The sequence below is a fragment of the Ricinus communis genome, chromosome 6, assembly GCF_019578655.1.
Source record: "Ricinus communis isolate WT05 ecotype wild-type chromosome 6, ASM1957865v1, whole genome shotgun sequence".
Taxonomy (NCBI): domain Eukaryota; kingdom Viridiplantae; phylum Streptophyta; class Magnoliopsida; order Malpighiales; family Euphorbiaceae; genus Ricinus; species Ricinus communis.
This window is the reverse complement of record NC_063261.1, coordinates 20662664-20677842: the sequence shown is the minus strand read 5'-3', so window position 1 is coordinate 20677842 and position 15179 is coordinate 20662664. Positions and strand designations below refer to the sequence as shown.

At 35.1% G+C, this 15179-nt stretch overlaps 2 protein-coding genes across 2 annotated transcripts; both read left to right on the top strand.

The window, feature by feature from the left end:
- Nucleotides 1-2819: 2819 nt before the first annotated feature.
- LOC8275339 (putative pentatricopeptide repeat-containing protein At2g02150) lies at nucleotides 2820-12652 on the top strand. Its single transcript, XM_048375342.1, has 10 exons — nucleotides 2820-6229; nucleotides 6354-6490; nucleotides 8675-8827; nucleotides 8924-9077; nucleotides 9183-9527; nucleotides 9929-10091; nucleotides 10836-10947; nucleotides 11283-11339; nucleotides 11627-11893; nucleotides 12304-12652. The coding sequence occupies exons 1-10, from the start codon at nucleotides 3895-3897 to the stop codon at nucleotides 12403-12405; spliced, it is 3825 nt and encodes a 1274-aa protein (XP_048231299.1). The 5' UTR covers nucleotides 2820-3894; the 3' UTR covers nucleotides 12406-12652.
- A 759-nt stretch (nucleotides 12653-13411) lies between these two features.
- Nucleotides 13412-15038, top strand: LOC8275338 (protein SLOW GREEN 1, chloroplastic). The gene has a single exon (XM_002518755.4). It carries the CDS (start codon nucleotides 13700-13702, stop codon nucleotides 14693-14695), a length of 996 nt encoding a protein of 331 aa, XP_002518801.2. The 5' UTR covers nucleotides 13412-13699; the 3' UTR covers nucleotides 14696-15038.
- The last annotated feature ends 141 nt before the right edge of the window (nucleotides 15039-15179 follow it).

Below are 15179 nucleotides of genomic sequence, written 5' to 3'. Positions count from 1 at the left end.
AAGGAAGTGGAAGGAGATAGTTATTTATAGGGGCGATGTTGAGTTTAAAGAAAAAAGAAAATAGATAATATATTCAAAAGTAAAAGTAAGAGAGAGGAGACGCTTTCAGGTACAGCTCTCATTCCACACGCGGAGTCTCCCTCCAGCTCATAAGTGGTTTTGGTTTTGGGGTCATTGTTGCACGTGTCTTGTGTTACTGTTACTGTTACTGTTTCATTTCAACCACAACAGCAGAGTTGGAGTTACTGCTATGGGTATGATTAATTATGGAGAAGGAGATGCTGGATTTTTCCATTTGTTTAATCTTCTCTAAAATGAACAGATTTTGGCTATTTGCCTTATTAGAAAGATGACCCTTAAGCATGTCTAAAGGAGGGGATTTAATTTAAAGCTACTCTGTTTCCTCCGTACTCTCTATTCCTTCACATCAACATGCTTTTTAACCCTTTCACTTCTGTACTGCTCTGTACGTACGGCCTCCTCCATTTCTTCTCTCCTTCCCCAACCCTCTTCCCAATTTCTTTTATCTTCAATCCCTAGACTCGTTCTTCTCTTGGTTTTCATTAATGATGCCCTCCAGTTTTTTCAATGCCCCATGTGCCCCTGAATTCTAAGGCATCACCCATTTTTCTTATATATTGATTCAAATGCATTGACCAGCTTGCATTGAAGGCGTTGGAGATTCCAGGTCGTTTAAAAAAACAAAAACAAAAAAAAAACTATAAAATAATTCATAGATATGAAAAGTCCAATCAATTCTAGTATTGGCCGGACTGAAACCCAGTTCCAATTTTCTCCGTTGATGACTGGTAATAGAATGGGATAGAAGAGTCCTAAATAACCAGGTTCTTGATGATAGATAAATTGAGAGTTGAAGGCAGAGGGGCCAATCAGGCATGAGACATGTGCTTGTCCTTTGGAGAGAAGAGAGGAGACATTTTTATTGTATCTAAGATCCACTCTCATTACTCAAACCATTGACTAAGTTATGGTGAATATACAAATGGACTTCAACCCTACAAATAATACGTACAGAATTGGACTTTTCATTCCAAAGATCAAAATACTCTTTTTATTAAACTATTTAACTATCAATTTCTTCACTCTATTAGTATATAGGAGCCGTTGATTTGGGAACCATGAATAATGTTTTGGAGTCATGATACTGCCATCTGTCATTAACTCTGCTCAGAAAAATCTTAGGTAGAAGAATCATAATGTTTTTGCACCTTTGTCAACCATCTTTGTATGCTTATTTTTTATTTTCTGTTTATTTACAACTCAACGTTCAACTCATGATCAACCTACTAATATTTATCATAAATATACCGACCCATCGGTCAATATAATGTCATGCTCAATGCATTGTATATACATACGAGTGATTTTAATTTCAAACTCGGTCTTAATTAAACTATATGTACACGGTCGATTCTCTTATAATTATTATGCTTGGTGGATATACAAATTTATTAAATACTAAAACTACTAACTTATTGAGTTCGATTATCTAAAAAAACATATTAAATATAAAAAAATCGACTGTATGTATAAATTATATCCATAGGAATGCGAATATGATGAAATCATATATTATCAATTTTTTTAAAAGATCTTTAAATTGTATCAGAGTGAATATTTCAATGTTTTAAAACTTAAAGTAGGGTAGAATAAAAATAAAAGGGTGTAAGGTGTCTCAATATAGCATGAAAAAAAAAAAACAAGAAGAATTTTGAAAAACAGAAACAAAAAAATAAATTAAAATCATAGCTTAGGTAGAAGATGATGGGCATTAATGCATATAAATAAAAATAAAAATAGAAACATACATCCTGGTGGATTGCACTTTACAATGAATAATTGAATTAAACTGTTACAAAAGTTTAACAAAATCCAGTGTACATATCCTCCAAATTGCCACCACAATCGTCATGCAATCAACTGCCATTAAGCAATATTTCTTTCTTTTCTTTTTTTCCTTAAAAAAAGAAATATTATATTTCATACAATCACTGTGTCTTTATATGCTTTATCTATTTCTTAACCACCTTTTAATCTTCTTCTTTTTCTTTTTCTTTTTCTTTTTCTTTTTACAAATAAAGGTTGAGATATTATCTTAGTGAAATCTTTTAGATTTATTGGTTGAATGAAAAAAAAATTAAAAAAAAATTTTAGGATTCTAATGTTTGAGCACTTGAGATTTGAGGCTAATGCTTAGGCCATAGCTGGATTCATATATCTTTCATTTAGGAAGGTTCTTAGTAAAGCCATGCATGCATTATTTAATTCTTGATTCTTATTATATAATTCATTCATTCACTCGCCCATTCAACATGATCATCTTAAATATATATATATATATATATATAAAATGCATTTGGAATCAATCCAACATTTCCAAGTACTCTTTCCTTCCCTTTTTAGGTTTTCAAGAAAAAGGGTCACTAGGGTATAGATTTCTTATTGTATTGTAGGTGAACAGCTGAAGTGAACTAACCCAACAGACTTGGTAGCTAATCACAAAGGTGTTCAAGAATTGGTTAGGATTTGTTTGTATGTTGAAGTTCCTCTAGAATCACATCAGCTTTTTGGTTGGAACATACATGTTTGTACATATGTATACATATAGTTTGTCTGTTTCATTTCTTTCTTTGGACAAATTTCTTATATTTAGCACTGTATTGGGTCTACTTTTTGTTATTGTAGACATGGTTGAGATTCAGAAAGTGATTAAGAATTGATCACAGTAGAGAGAGAATTCAATCTCCAAGGCTTGAGCAAAACAAGGGTATATCTTACTTAAGCATGACAATATATATATTTAATAGCATTGATGCATGAAAAAGGACTAACAAGAGATTGGACTTTCCATAAATGGAGAAGATAAGGTGACCAAGTGCCTTGAATATCATTCATTTTCACCACACAGCCACAGACTATCCAGTTTCCTAAATTGACAAAATAAGAAAAGAGCAAGTCAAATGCCAAACTAAAACAAGGAAAAAAGAGAAAGAAAAAGAGTGTTCAGTCAAAACAAGTGGGTGTGCAAATTCAGCTTTTTTGCATTAATTGAAGGAAAGGTACACAATTGGTCCCTATTCAATGAAGGCCAAGGCCCGCAATCTTTCTCTATTAGATCATCAGCCAGTCACACACTGTTCAGAAAATTTAAAAAAATCAAAAAACAAATAACAAATTCATTGCATAAAAGAGACTTTACCGTGTGGAAGAGAGATGACAGGCTAAGCTCTATGAACTTGTACAGCTACTGCTACTGCTACTACTACTTAGAGACCCTTTCTAGGTTGACGCGGTTCCCTGCTTCATGGGTTTTCACAGATTGCTCTCTCCTTCTCATCAATCATTCATCTTTTCTAAGTTTGTACCTACCCCCTTGACCACTAGGCTTATTCTGTTTTTGCTACATGAATATTAATTTGTTCCAATAATACGTACGTTGCAAAAATGTTTTCTTTTTGCAAGGATGAGATGTGGACACATAGAAGAATCATGTCTGCGTAATGCCCAGTGGGCTCAGATTGAAGCCATTGGCCTTTTAATTTCATACAGGCCTAACTGAGTTTTGAACTAACAATACTAGGACAGATTTTTGGGGGGCTTCAATCTGTGTATGTTTATGAAGAGAACCCAAGCTTAACCCAATACAATATTTTCCCATTTTTAATAGCAAGAAAGTATACAGATAGATGGGTTGGCCCAATAACGAACCATCTATTCCGAGCTCCGTCAGGGAGCAAAAAGTTGTAGTATAAGCTCTAGTGTAGCTCATAAACCCTGATGACTCCATTGCTGTATCGCCCATAAACCCTATTCTTTCATTTATAGCTCCAAAACTGAAGCTATGATTGTCCATTCCTTGTCATTAATCCACAGATGAAGAATCTTTTAGTTGCAGCTTTCAGTTTCAGTTTCTTCTTCAGAATGTTATTTTCTCTGCGTAATTTTCTCCAAATGGGTCGCAGATTTCCTCACAGAGTAAGCCCTCCTTTGTCTTCTAACCCTAATGCTCATCTCCCTTTCGTATTCTCTTCACCTTCATTAGTTCCATCACATGGCTCTTTATCCTATTGCCCGTTAATGTTGTTGACCGGCTTCCTTTGTATACTCAGGTTCCCGTTTATCACACAATCTAGTTTTCTTGGACAATTAGATAAAGCTTCAATCATTAAAATCATTCAACAAGACCAATGGAATGATCCTAAATTCGTCAGGTTCATTGACTCCTCCTTGGGGCCAATATGGGTGTCCAGGGTTTTAGTTGAACTTAAACAAGATCCTAAATTGGCCTTGAAATTCTTCAGATGGGCCAAAACCAAATTTGGCTTTTGCCTCACTACGGAGTCTTATTGTTTATTAGTTCACATTTTGTTTTATGCTAGAATGTATTTTGATGCTAACTTTTTTCTTAAGGAATTGATTTCGTCCCGCCGAATTTTGCCTGGTTTTGATGTTTTTGAAGTTTTGTGGTCAACTAGGAATGTTTGTGTTCCGGGATTTGGTGTTTTTGATGCATTATTTAGTGTTTTTATCGAATTAGGAATGCTTGAGGAAGCAGGTCAATGTTTCTCAAGAATGACAAGGTTTAGGGTGTTTCCAAAGGCACGGTCTTGTAATGCATTTTTGTATCGTCTTGCAAAGACAGGGAAAGGGGACTTGTCAAATAAATTCTTTAGGGATATGGTTGGGGCTGGGATTGCCCAATCAGTATTTACATATAATATCATGATAGGTTATATGTGCAAAGAAGGCGATATGGTAACTGCTAAAAGCTTGTTTCACCAAATGAAACAGATGGGTTTAACACCAGATATTGTCACATATAATTCTCTTATTGATGGATATGGAAAGTTAGGGTTGTTGGACGAATCGTTTTGCCTATTTGAGGAGATGAAAGATGTGGGCTGTGAACCTGATGTAATAACCTACAATGCTCTAATTAACTGTTTTTGTAAATATGAACAAATGCCTAAAGCTTTCCATTTTCTCCATGAGATGAAGAATAGTGGGTTGAAACCTAATGTTGTAACTTATAGCACACTGATTGATGCTTTATGCAAGGAGCACATGTTGCAGCAGGCAATTAAATTTTTGTTAGACATGAGACGTGTTGGTCTTTCACCTAATGAATTTACATATACTTCATTGATTGATGCAAATTGTAAAGCTGGATATTTAAGCGACGCGCTGAAGCTGGCTGATGAGATGTTGCAGGTTCAAGTTGGCTTCAATGTTGTTACATACACAACTTTACTGGATGGCCTTTGTAAAGAAGGGAGGATGATGGAAGCAGAGGACCTCTTTAGGGCAATGATAAAAGCTGGGGTAACTCCGAACCTGAAGACTTATACTGCCCTTGTACATGGACATATTAAGAATAAGAGGGTGGAAAATGCATTGGAGCTTTTGAAAGAAATAAAGGAAAAAAAAATTAAACCTGATTTATTATTGTATGGAACAATCATTTGGGGTCTATGCAGTCAAAACAAGCTTGAAGAATGTGAATTTGTAATGAGCGAAATGAAAGCGTGTGGAATAAGAGCAAACTCTGTTATATACACTATCCGTATGGATGCTTATTTCAAGACAGGAAAGACTGTGGAGGCACTCAACCTGCTGCAAGAAATGTGTGACTTGGGTGTTGAGGTTACAATTGTTACCTTTTGTGTATTAATTGATGGTTTGTGCAAAAAGGGTTTGGTTGAAGAGGCAATTGATTATTTTGCTAGGATGGCGGATTTTAATTTGCAGCCAAATAATGTAGCAGTCTGTACTGCCTTGATTGACGGTCTTTGCAAAAATAATTACATTGAAGCTGCAAAGAAGTTGTTTGATGAAATGCAGGATAAAAATATGGTTCCAGATAAAATTGCATATACTGCTCTAATAGATGGAAATTTGAAACATAAGGACTTTCAAGAAGCTTTGAATATTAGGAGCAGGATGTCTGAATTGGGAATGGAGCTTGATCTGCATGCTTACACTTCCCTGGTGTGGGGACTTTCACAAGGTAACCTAGTGCAGCAAGCAAGAATGTTTCTTAATGAGATGATTGGGAAAGGTATTGTTCCTGATGAGATTCTATGTATTCGTCTGTTAAGGAAGTATTATGAGCTAGGAAGTATAGATGAAGCTATTGAACTGCACGATGAATTGTTGAAGAAGGGTATAATAAATGGCACTAGCAATTATGCAATTCCTAATGCACAACCATGATATAGTGATCATTTTTGCATTAACAAGAATACAAAGTGTAAGGATTGTGAAGTTTTCATGGGTACTCGACTCCGTGACTATGCAGACATAGCGTTTGGTATTGGTACATTCATACTCAGTGCCTCTTGATGAACTCTTGGAGGAGCAAAATCTGATGCCTGAAAAGATTCTTCGTTGTAGAGATGGAGATGGATATGACTGGAAGGAAACCTGCACTATGTTTGCCTGGTTCGACACTTTCAAAAGCTTTTTCGAGGTGCGTAGTTAACAACAATTTTCATTCACAGCTTCTTTTCAGTGTAAGGATGAGCAGAATTGGAGACATGCATTATCTGATATCAAATTGAATTGAGCTTGATAACTTACTAGAAGGTTGAACCAAAGTGCCAACTCTTAGGTTTTCCCCTCCTCACAATGACACAGTAGCTGCTTGGTTTACTTCACTGCTGTTATTTATTGTTGTTTGCTGAATGATCATAGGACCTAGGTCTCATGGATAGTTTATGCCCTTTATATGATGCTCCAATTGGTCAGATGAAGTATTCAAGATTCTTCCGAAAGACTGCTTGTTAATTATTGGAATAAGTGCGCGGAATTTCTTTTTAAAAAAATTATGCCGTGTAGATTGCAGTCACTTGTAAAATTATACAGATTTATCCTTTACTCGTAAAAGTTGTAATTTTCAGTCATCCTAGGTTGTAAACATGCATTTACCTTCAATTAATGTAGTCCTTGACCTTGTATAATTACTGCAGTTGCATATGTCATAACCAGTAAAAGAAAGTACATTTGTATCTCATTTTTGGTACGAGGGACTAATCTTTCGAATTTACAACTTTGTGTTTAAATATCAGGACACAATATTGCAAGATTGATCTCAGATCTGCTAGACATTTTGTCTTATATGCCATGGCAAGGATAATTTTGTATGTAGGTTCTATCAAATGCACTGAGTAAGTTCTTTTATGAACAATCGAAGATATGAATCAAACACTTTGGTATCACAGATTGAAATCCATTCTGTCCTTTTTATCAGGAAAGCTGAAGTAACACCTCTTAACAATTACTACTTGAAGAAGAGGGGATGATGCAACGTTTTCTTATATCAGGTAATCTGATAAAACCAAATGAATATCTTGCGGAAATAGAAATCTCTAATATGTTTGTTGTTAATTTATTTCAAATGATGTATAAATTATTAGGTAAGGCAGTGGTTCCAAATGAATAATCATACATACACATTGAAGGTATGATAGAGATTCAAGCCAAGGCAGATGCAGGATGGATGATATAAGGGATGTTACAGTAAGGAAGAAGAGACAAACTTAAGCCACTAAGAGAGTAAACAGCAAAATGGCTAATTCAGAGTGGCTGCTCGTTGCCATTCCTAAGCAGCTTGTAGTGCAGAGATCCTTTGAGGAATCAGCTTGAAATGTGATATTTCATGGTTGTTTTGAGGGGTTTGATGTAAATCAGTGTTGTAAATGATTATGAATGACAGTGCAAATGAAAAGGGTACATTTCTTTTGGTATTGAAGTATTACTGTTGGCATATGCATGATTTCATTGGAATAACACATTATGAAATTTTTGAAAATGTAATGGGGACTTGATTTCCAAATCAAGTTAACACATTTTTTCTTCTTGTTATTTCTTAAGAGATTTATTAATTAGTGAAAGAATACAAATACGTGTATAGATGGTGGTACAATTTGATAAATAATTGTCACCACAGCACTTGTCAAGAAAAGGCAATTAAGTTGTTGAAATAAACAACATTTGATTTGAGTGCTAAAATAGTCTCTCTTTTTTGAAAATTCTAATCTCAAGCATTGGAAAGAATTATTATATGATTGTTAGTGAGTTTTATTGGAAAGAAAAGAAGAAAAAAACAACATTTTTTTTTAATATTGTTGCTACTAAATACTAATACTAATACATCTCAAATACACATATCTCCCTTTTTTGAAATAAATTTTATTATTTTTATATTTAATTACTAATTAAAGAAAGAAAAAGACTTACTCTGTCGGAGGGAAGTATTTTCTTAATGTGAAATACACGAGCTTTGAAGCAAAATATACTATTTACAGAAGAAAAGAAGAAGAAATTATAGAAAGAGTTGAAAAGAGGGTCGGAGTGAGGTGTGAGGTTTGTTTTCTCATAAGCTCTAGGCTCGGGATTTGGGTTCCTCTTTCTCTTCCTCCTCCTCCCCCTCCCCTTTCTCTATCTACCTCCAAGTCTGTATAGCCGTTATTCTTTCTTAATTTCTTTACTTTTTGTTTACACTGGCTTATTACTACCCTTCTTCCTCTTCCCTCTGAACCAGGAAATTTTCTTTGAATTACTACTAATATGTTTTCTCTGCAGTTCCCTATATATTCAAATTCAAGATTTCCCACTGCAAGAGAACTAAAGAAAATAGAGTTGAATTTGATGTTGGAGAATGGGGAGTAGGGTTCCAGTTCAAGATTACAACTTGAGATCGGCCAACTCTTTCATTGGTACCTCTCTTCATGATCTCAACAACACTGTTGACTCCATTTCCCATGATCCTCATCATCACCATCACCATTCCAATGCTTCTCCTGTTGTACGCTTCCTATTCTTACTGCAATTAAATTAAATATCCCTTCTTTCTTTCTTTCCTTTTTCTTTTTTGACTTCAATCAATCGTATGCTCGTGCAGGACTGCATGCATGAATCTTATAGGAATTCCTTACCACTTGATGCTGTTGGAGTCGATGATGAAGAAGAAGAAGCAGCAGAAGAAGATCGTTCTACCCTTGACAACACTGCCTCTTCTTCTTCTACTCCCTTTGATTTATTATTGACTGTTGAGGGTACTTCTCATTTCATTATCTACTCTAATTTCTACCAATCCTTTTTTCTTCTTCTTTTTCCTTTTCTTTTCTTTTAAAGTAATTGCTTTTCTTTTGTTAAGCCAGATGTTTCCCCTATTGAGTCTGCAAGGTCTCGATTTTTGCAACTCATTGTCGATCACTTTATCATTGATCATGTCATTCAAGTGCCTGATAATGAGGCTGACTACCTTTCTCACTCAGCACAAGATAATAAATTGAATAAGAGGAAATCAGGAGATGTCCAATATGAGGGTGATCCAACATATGCTCTCCCCCTGATGTATGTTGCTAATATGTATGAATCGCTTGTCAATGATGTCAATGTCAGACTTGCTTCCTTGAATGGTATTCGTGATAAGACCATTGGTCTTGCCCTTGAAGCTGCTGGTGGTTTGTACAGACGAATTGCTAAGAAATTTCCTAAAAAAGGTTTTCCTTCTTATGAGCTTTTTTTTCGTGTAATTAGTTCACTTGGTTCAATATAGGGTTCCATTTCATTTGTGTTTTGCATCATTTCTTGCTGTGCCTAATCAAATAGTGCATTTGTCTTTTTGTCCAAGGAAATTTCTATAAAGTAATACTAACCTTGTGATTCGATTCATTTATTTGGATTAGAATTATTAAAGTTTTTATAATTTCAGGTTCAGTGTTATTCCAAACCCTCATTAATACAACTTCATGTTGTTCTCAAACAAAGTATTTGTCACAAATTCAATCTCATGATTCAAGTCTTCACATCCAAACATAGCATAAATGAATTCTTATTATATGTGCTGTATACTATATCTTTGCATTTTCTAATTGACTTGGCTATATGATTTCTCCTGAAGGTTCTTGTGTTTTTAAAAGAAGAGAATTGGCCACTTCTCTTGAGACAAGGACGAGATTCCCTGAACTGGTAATACAAGAAGTGAAGAGAGTACGTTTCGTGGTGGTCAATGGTTTGGATGTAGTTGAGAAACCAAATAATATGTCCATTGAAGATGCTGAATGGTGAGTTGTACCATAACTTTTTTTTTTTTTTTTTTTATATAAATTTTTATGTAATAATCATTTTTTTAAAAATTTGTTGCATGATTCTTTTGCTGCACTAGATCCATCTTTTTTAAAATTTATTCATTTTATTTGTTGTAGTTTGCTGAAATGTTTTGACATAGAATCCTAGTTTCTCATACACAAGATTCCCTATGCTGCTGTAGCATTTCTTCCTTGTTCTTATTGCATGTCCTCTTATTGACCATTTATAGTTTATGCACCAGTTGCTTTTCCTGCTGTCTACACCCTGCTATCTTACTATTCATTGTACAATTTTATATATCTAGAGTTATAGAAATATCATAATGCTGCTTTAAAGGTGCTAAATTTCACTTTGTTTCACCTTTTTTTTTTCTTTCATTTCAATACGAATTTGTTCAAAGTTTCTAGAAAACAGCACTAGCTAAGGAGTTAAGCCGCTGTTTAACTTCATCTTTTATAGCTTGTGCTTGATTACAGTTAGTAAATGTCTTTGTCACTATTACACATCATTTAAAAAAGGAAATCTGAAAAATATGTCTTGCCATTTTGGGGCTATAAGATGTGATCTATGTCAGCAACCCCATATATTGTTTTGACATCTGAAGGCGCAAGTATTGTTTTGATGCTTTCTCCAAAAGCTAACCATGTAACTGTACAAGCTGGCCTTTTTTAATACTGAACTTAGCCTCCTACACTCTGACATGGTTGCTAATTTTGCAGGTTTAAGCGACTGACAGGTCGGAATGAGGTTGCTGTCTCTTCTCGGGACTATAAATTCTATTCTCCAAGGCACAAATATAGGCGTGTTGCATCCAACGTTCCTGGTTTGCCAGTAAGTTTGAATCAGTACAGTGAAAGCTTTAATGTAGCCCATTTTAAAACCTAAGCTCTTCTTTGGAGATAAAATATAAGTACCTAGTTGTGCCTAAACTTAGTTGCATATATAGGTTGGTTGAAGTTGGAGCTATCTTGAAATACGTTTAATTCACTTTTATTATGATGATGATTGACATAATTATTATCACTGCGCGGAGGATGATAAGTTTATTAATCCAATGGTGTAAAACATAATGGTGCTATGCTGATTTTAGTCGATGCCTTGTTAATGGCAAAGTTATTAAACTTGAAGGTGAAATGATGATTAATCATATTTTTGTTTCTTTTCAGACACTTCCTGCTACAGATAGTCCTCATTCCATGGCTAGTGCCCAAGGATTTCGATCTGTAAGTAAAATAGGCCTTATTATTCTGCAGTTTGTGTAATTGATGTTTTGTGACTGTAAGTGGTTCAAAGATGTCATCCATGATTGAACTGTTAGCTAAATCCCCCTTGATGGGTAGTGTTTTAGGCCAGATTTAATAACTAGAGATTTCTATTTTAAAACACCTGTATGTACTATGCACAGTATTTCACTCAACTATTTTGTTTCAAACTTGTACTTGAGGCAATGCATCCCTTTTGTATATTCTTTTTAACTGTAGGAATTGTTCTCTGTTTTTATCTTTTGCAGCCACAAACTGAGCAGCAGCCTCCTGCGAAGCATCATGTAGATTCAATGTCACATCAACCTCAGTTTCATCCAATTCACCAGAACCATCATCAAGTTCACCAAAGTCAACATTCTACCCAGTTTTCTCAAAATCATCAATGTGGAACAACTTCACACTTACCAGAAATTGCCCATGCTAACCAGTCTCCTAATATATCTCAACACATGGCTTATTTACAACTACAACCTCTCACAGGAGGTCATGTTGGAGGGCGCTTGCATTTAATGGTGAGAATTCTTTTGATTAGACGTCTCCTTCTTTTGCAAGTGATCAAGTATATATGATTTAGGGTTATGACATCTCAAGTATTTTCAAACTTATTATATTTTTACTGCGAGTAATCATATCTGTATTATAGTTGAAGACTGCTCCCCTAGGTTCAGAAATCTTTCACAATTTGAATGAATTTGAGTCTTGAGCCTCCAGCTTCTTGATGGCAAACACACGACATCTCCATCAAACTAGATTACGCTCCCATAATTCCCGAATAAAATGTGCTAATAATTGAAACATGTTATGTTCCTTTTTCTTTTCTTTTTTCCTTCTATGGTTATGATTCCATTATCAATAGTTGAATCGTGCTTATAAATCGTATAGAGAGAGTGTAAGTTTATCTGCCTAACTTCTTAAATTGCAGCCTGCAAGCCCTGCAAAGTTCTGCGATGAATGTGGTGCTCCATATCTAAGAGAAACCTCCAAGTTCTGCTCAGAATGTGGTACAAAGAGGTTAGGTATATGAAATTATCTGAAGATTTTCAATGAAGTTCCCTCTATTTAAATTTTCCGAAATCTATGATTACCGTTTGTAAATCTTGGAGAGGGTAGTACATTTAGGCATGTAATTAAGCAGGGAATCTTAGACTTGTTTCTTGCTCTTTGGATCCTTTCCAGCTGAGATTAAAAGGATGTTTTTCCTTGGCTAGATACTTGTATAAATTTTGGTTGTAAATGGGTTTAATTAATTATCTCAGGTTTTTATTTATTTATCTGTTTTTCTTTATATATTTATTTTTGTTATTGAGGGAGATGTGGTAGATTCACATTTGTGATGCCTGGGCATTGGAATATAGTAATTGCAGATGAAGTTATGAGCCTGGCACTTGAATGTGGTAGTTGTAAGGGATTTGAGTATATCTTCACCAAATCATTACTTGTTTGGAAATCTGAATCTGTGTGGAATCTTTGGGTTTGAAATGGCTGGGAATACTCCAGAAAGAACCTAAATCTCCAATAAGATCCAAATTTATCTTAACCAAACATAGATTTGTTTATGATAAAGAAAATAAGAAAAGGGTCCTACTTGTCAGCTTGCATAATTTAGAAATCAACAACAAAACACCAAGTTCATTTCACAAGAAGTAATAGTCAACCAAAAAACTCCTGATTTTATTTTATTTTCTTAATCAAATAGATATAAAACTGGAGAAAAAAATCTAAATTGGATTGTGAAACTGAATGATCTTTAACATTTTTAAAAAAGTATGCAAGTTGCCTAACTATTTAGGGCCATTTGGTTCACTGAATTATTTGGGAAAGTAATGTAAGATCTTTATGTTGAATTCCTTAATTAGTAGTGGTTTCCATCTAGGCTTTTGCCCATATACAGAGACTAACACTTCCCATATACAAAAGTTGAATTCTGGTAATCAAACTCCCTATTAAGCAATATTATAATAGTGTTGCATCATATGCAGATTTGCCATTTTATTTTGTGGGCTCAAACAAATAATTTGAAGGGAGGAATTGGAAATATGAACCAATATGCTATAATCTCCCAATATAAAAATTTCCATATTCACTGCATCACCAACCACCAATGACCAAACCCAATTAAATAAATATTATCATTCATGTACCAAACAAAAATTGAATTCTAAGGTTTGGTCAATGCTATAATATGGCAAAACCTACTTTCTTTCCTCACCAATCTCATCTTTCTTCTCTTCCAGCAGTCGTTTTTTACCAGAAAGTCACAAACCCTAAACCCTTTTATCTCCTAATTCACAACGACTCCATAGCTAACTACTGCAAACATGAACTCCAGTACTCTAGCCACTTCTTTTCTCCATCTCAAAGCACCTTCCTTTAACCCTCCTTCACTTCTCCAATTCCCCTCCCTCAAACCCCATTGTCATAATCACACATGTATCCCTTCCCTTAAGCAAATTAGGGCATCCTCAGATCATACCCCAAATGGCACCCACAAGCTCCCCATTCTCCAATCCCTCAAAATCATCACCAAAGCTGCAATCTTGATTGGTGTCACCGCTTCATTTGCCTCCAGATTCTCCATTTTGCCGGCAAAAGCCGAAACTTCAGCAACTGTTACCGAACAAACGCCGACCCTCCAAGAGGAAGAGGAAGAATCTCAAGCAGAAAATAACCAAAACCAGAACTTATCTGAGTTTCTTGAATCCAATGCTGAAGCAATTGAATCCCTCAAGTCACTCCTACAGCAAAAGCTTGAAAATGGGGAAGATGAGGAAGCTTTGAAGACACTGAACCATCTTGTCGAGGCACAACCATTGGTTACGGAGTGGAAATTCTTGATGGCAAGATTGTTAAATGAGATGGGTAGAACACAGGATGCACGTAACTTGTTTGAAGAAATTCTCCAAATGAATCCGTTATCTTTTGAGGCATTGTTTGAGAATGCACTTCTAATGGACCGATGTGGAGAAGGGGATGCAGTTATTAGGAGGCTACAAGAGGCTCTAGACATTGCAGAAGAGGAGAATAAAGTGAAAGAAGCTAGAGATGTGAAGCTTATTATGGCACAGATACAGTTTCTTCAGAAGAATGTAGAGGAGGCCCTGAAAAGTTATCAAGAACTGTCAAAAGAGGATCCAAGTGATTTTAGACCATATTTTTGTCAAGGAATGATATATAGTTTGCTTGATAGGAATGAGGAGGCAAGAGAGCAGTTTGCTAAGTATCGCCAGCTTTCCCGAAAGAAATTTGAGGTAGAAGGGTATTTGAGGACTCCATTATCAAGAATGAAAGTTTTTGGTTCTAATGAGGAGAAATGAGTTGCTCTACAAGGTTTTGGATTTTTCGGGTAAAATAATGATTGGAGTTACTTTGTGTGTTTCTCCAGACAGACAGACGGGTTACCGGATATATTCATGTAATGTAATCCTCAGCCTCTTTTAGTTAGTAAAAAAAATTGAGTAAGTTTACTGCTTTATATTGACAGGAATCGATGGTGAAGCACAGTTGGAAGTTTCACTGACAGAAATAAGAAAACAAGAACTTGAGTTTTATAGAACTGAAAACAGAGCGGCTCTTTAGCTGCTCATGAGGAAATTTGTCCATTGTTGAAAAAACAATATGTTGCAGTTGCACGTACAACATGCGATTCTCTGCTTTCTATTTTCTTGATGGTCTGTGTGCTGCTGGAGTTTGATGGTGTAGATTAGAACAACATCTCTTTTAATGGGAAGGTAGTAGTTAGAGCATCACTTGCAGTCTTTTTATGTTTAACTTTGAAATAGTTAAAAGCATAATAATGGC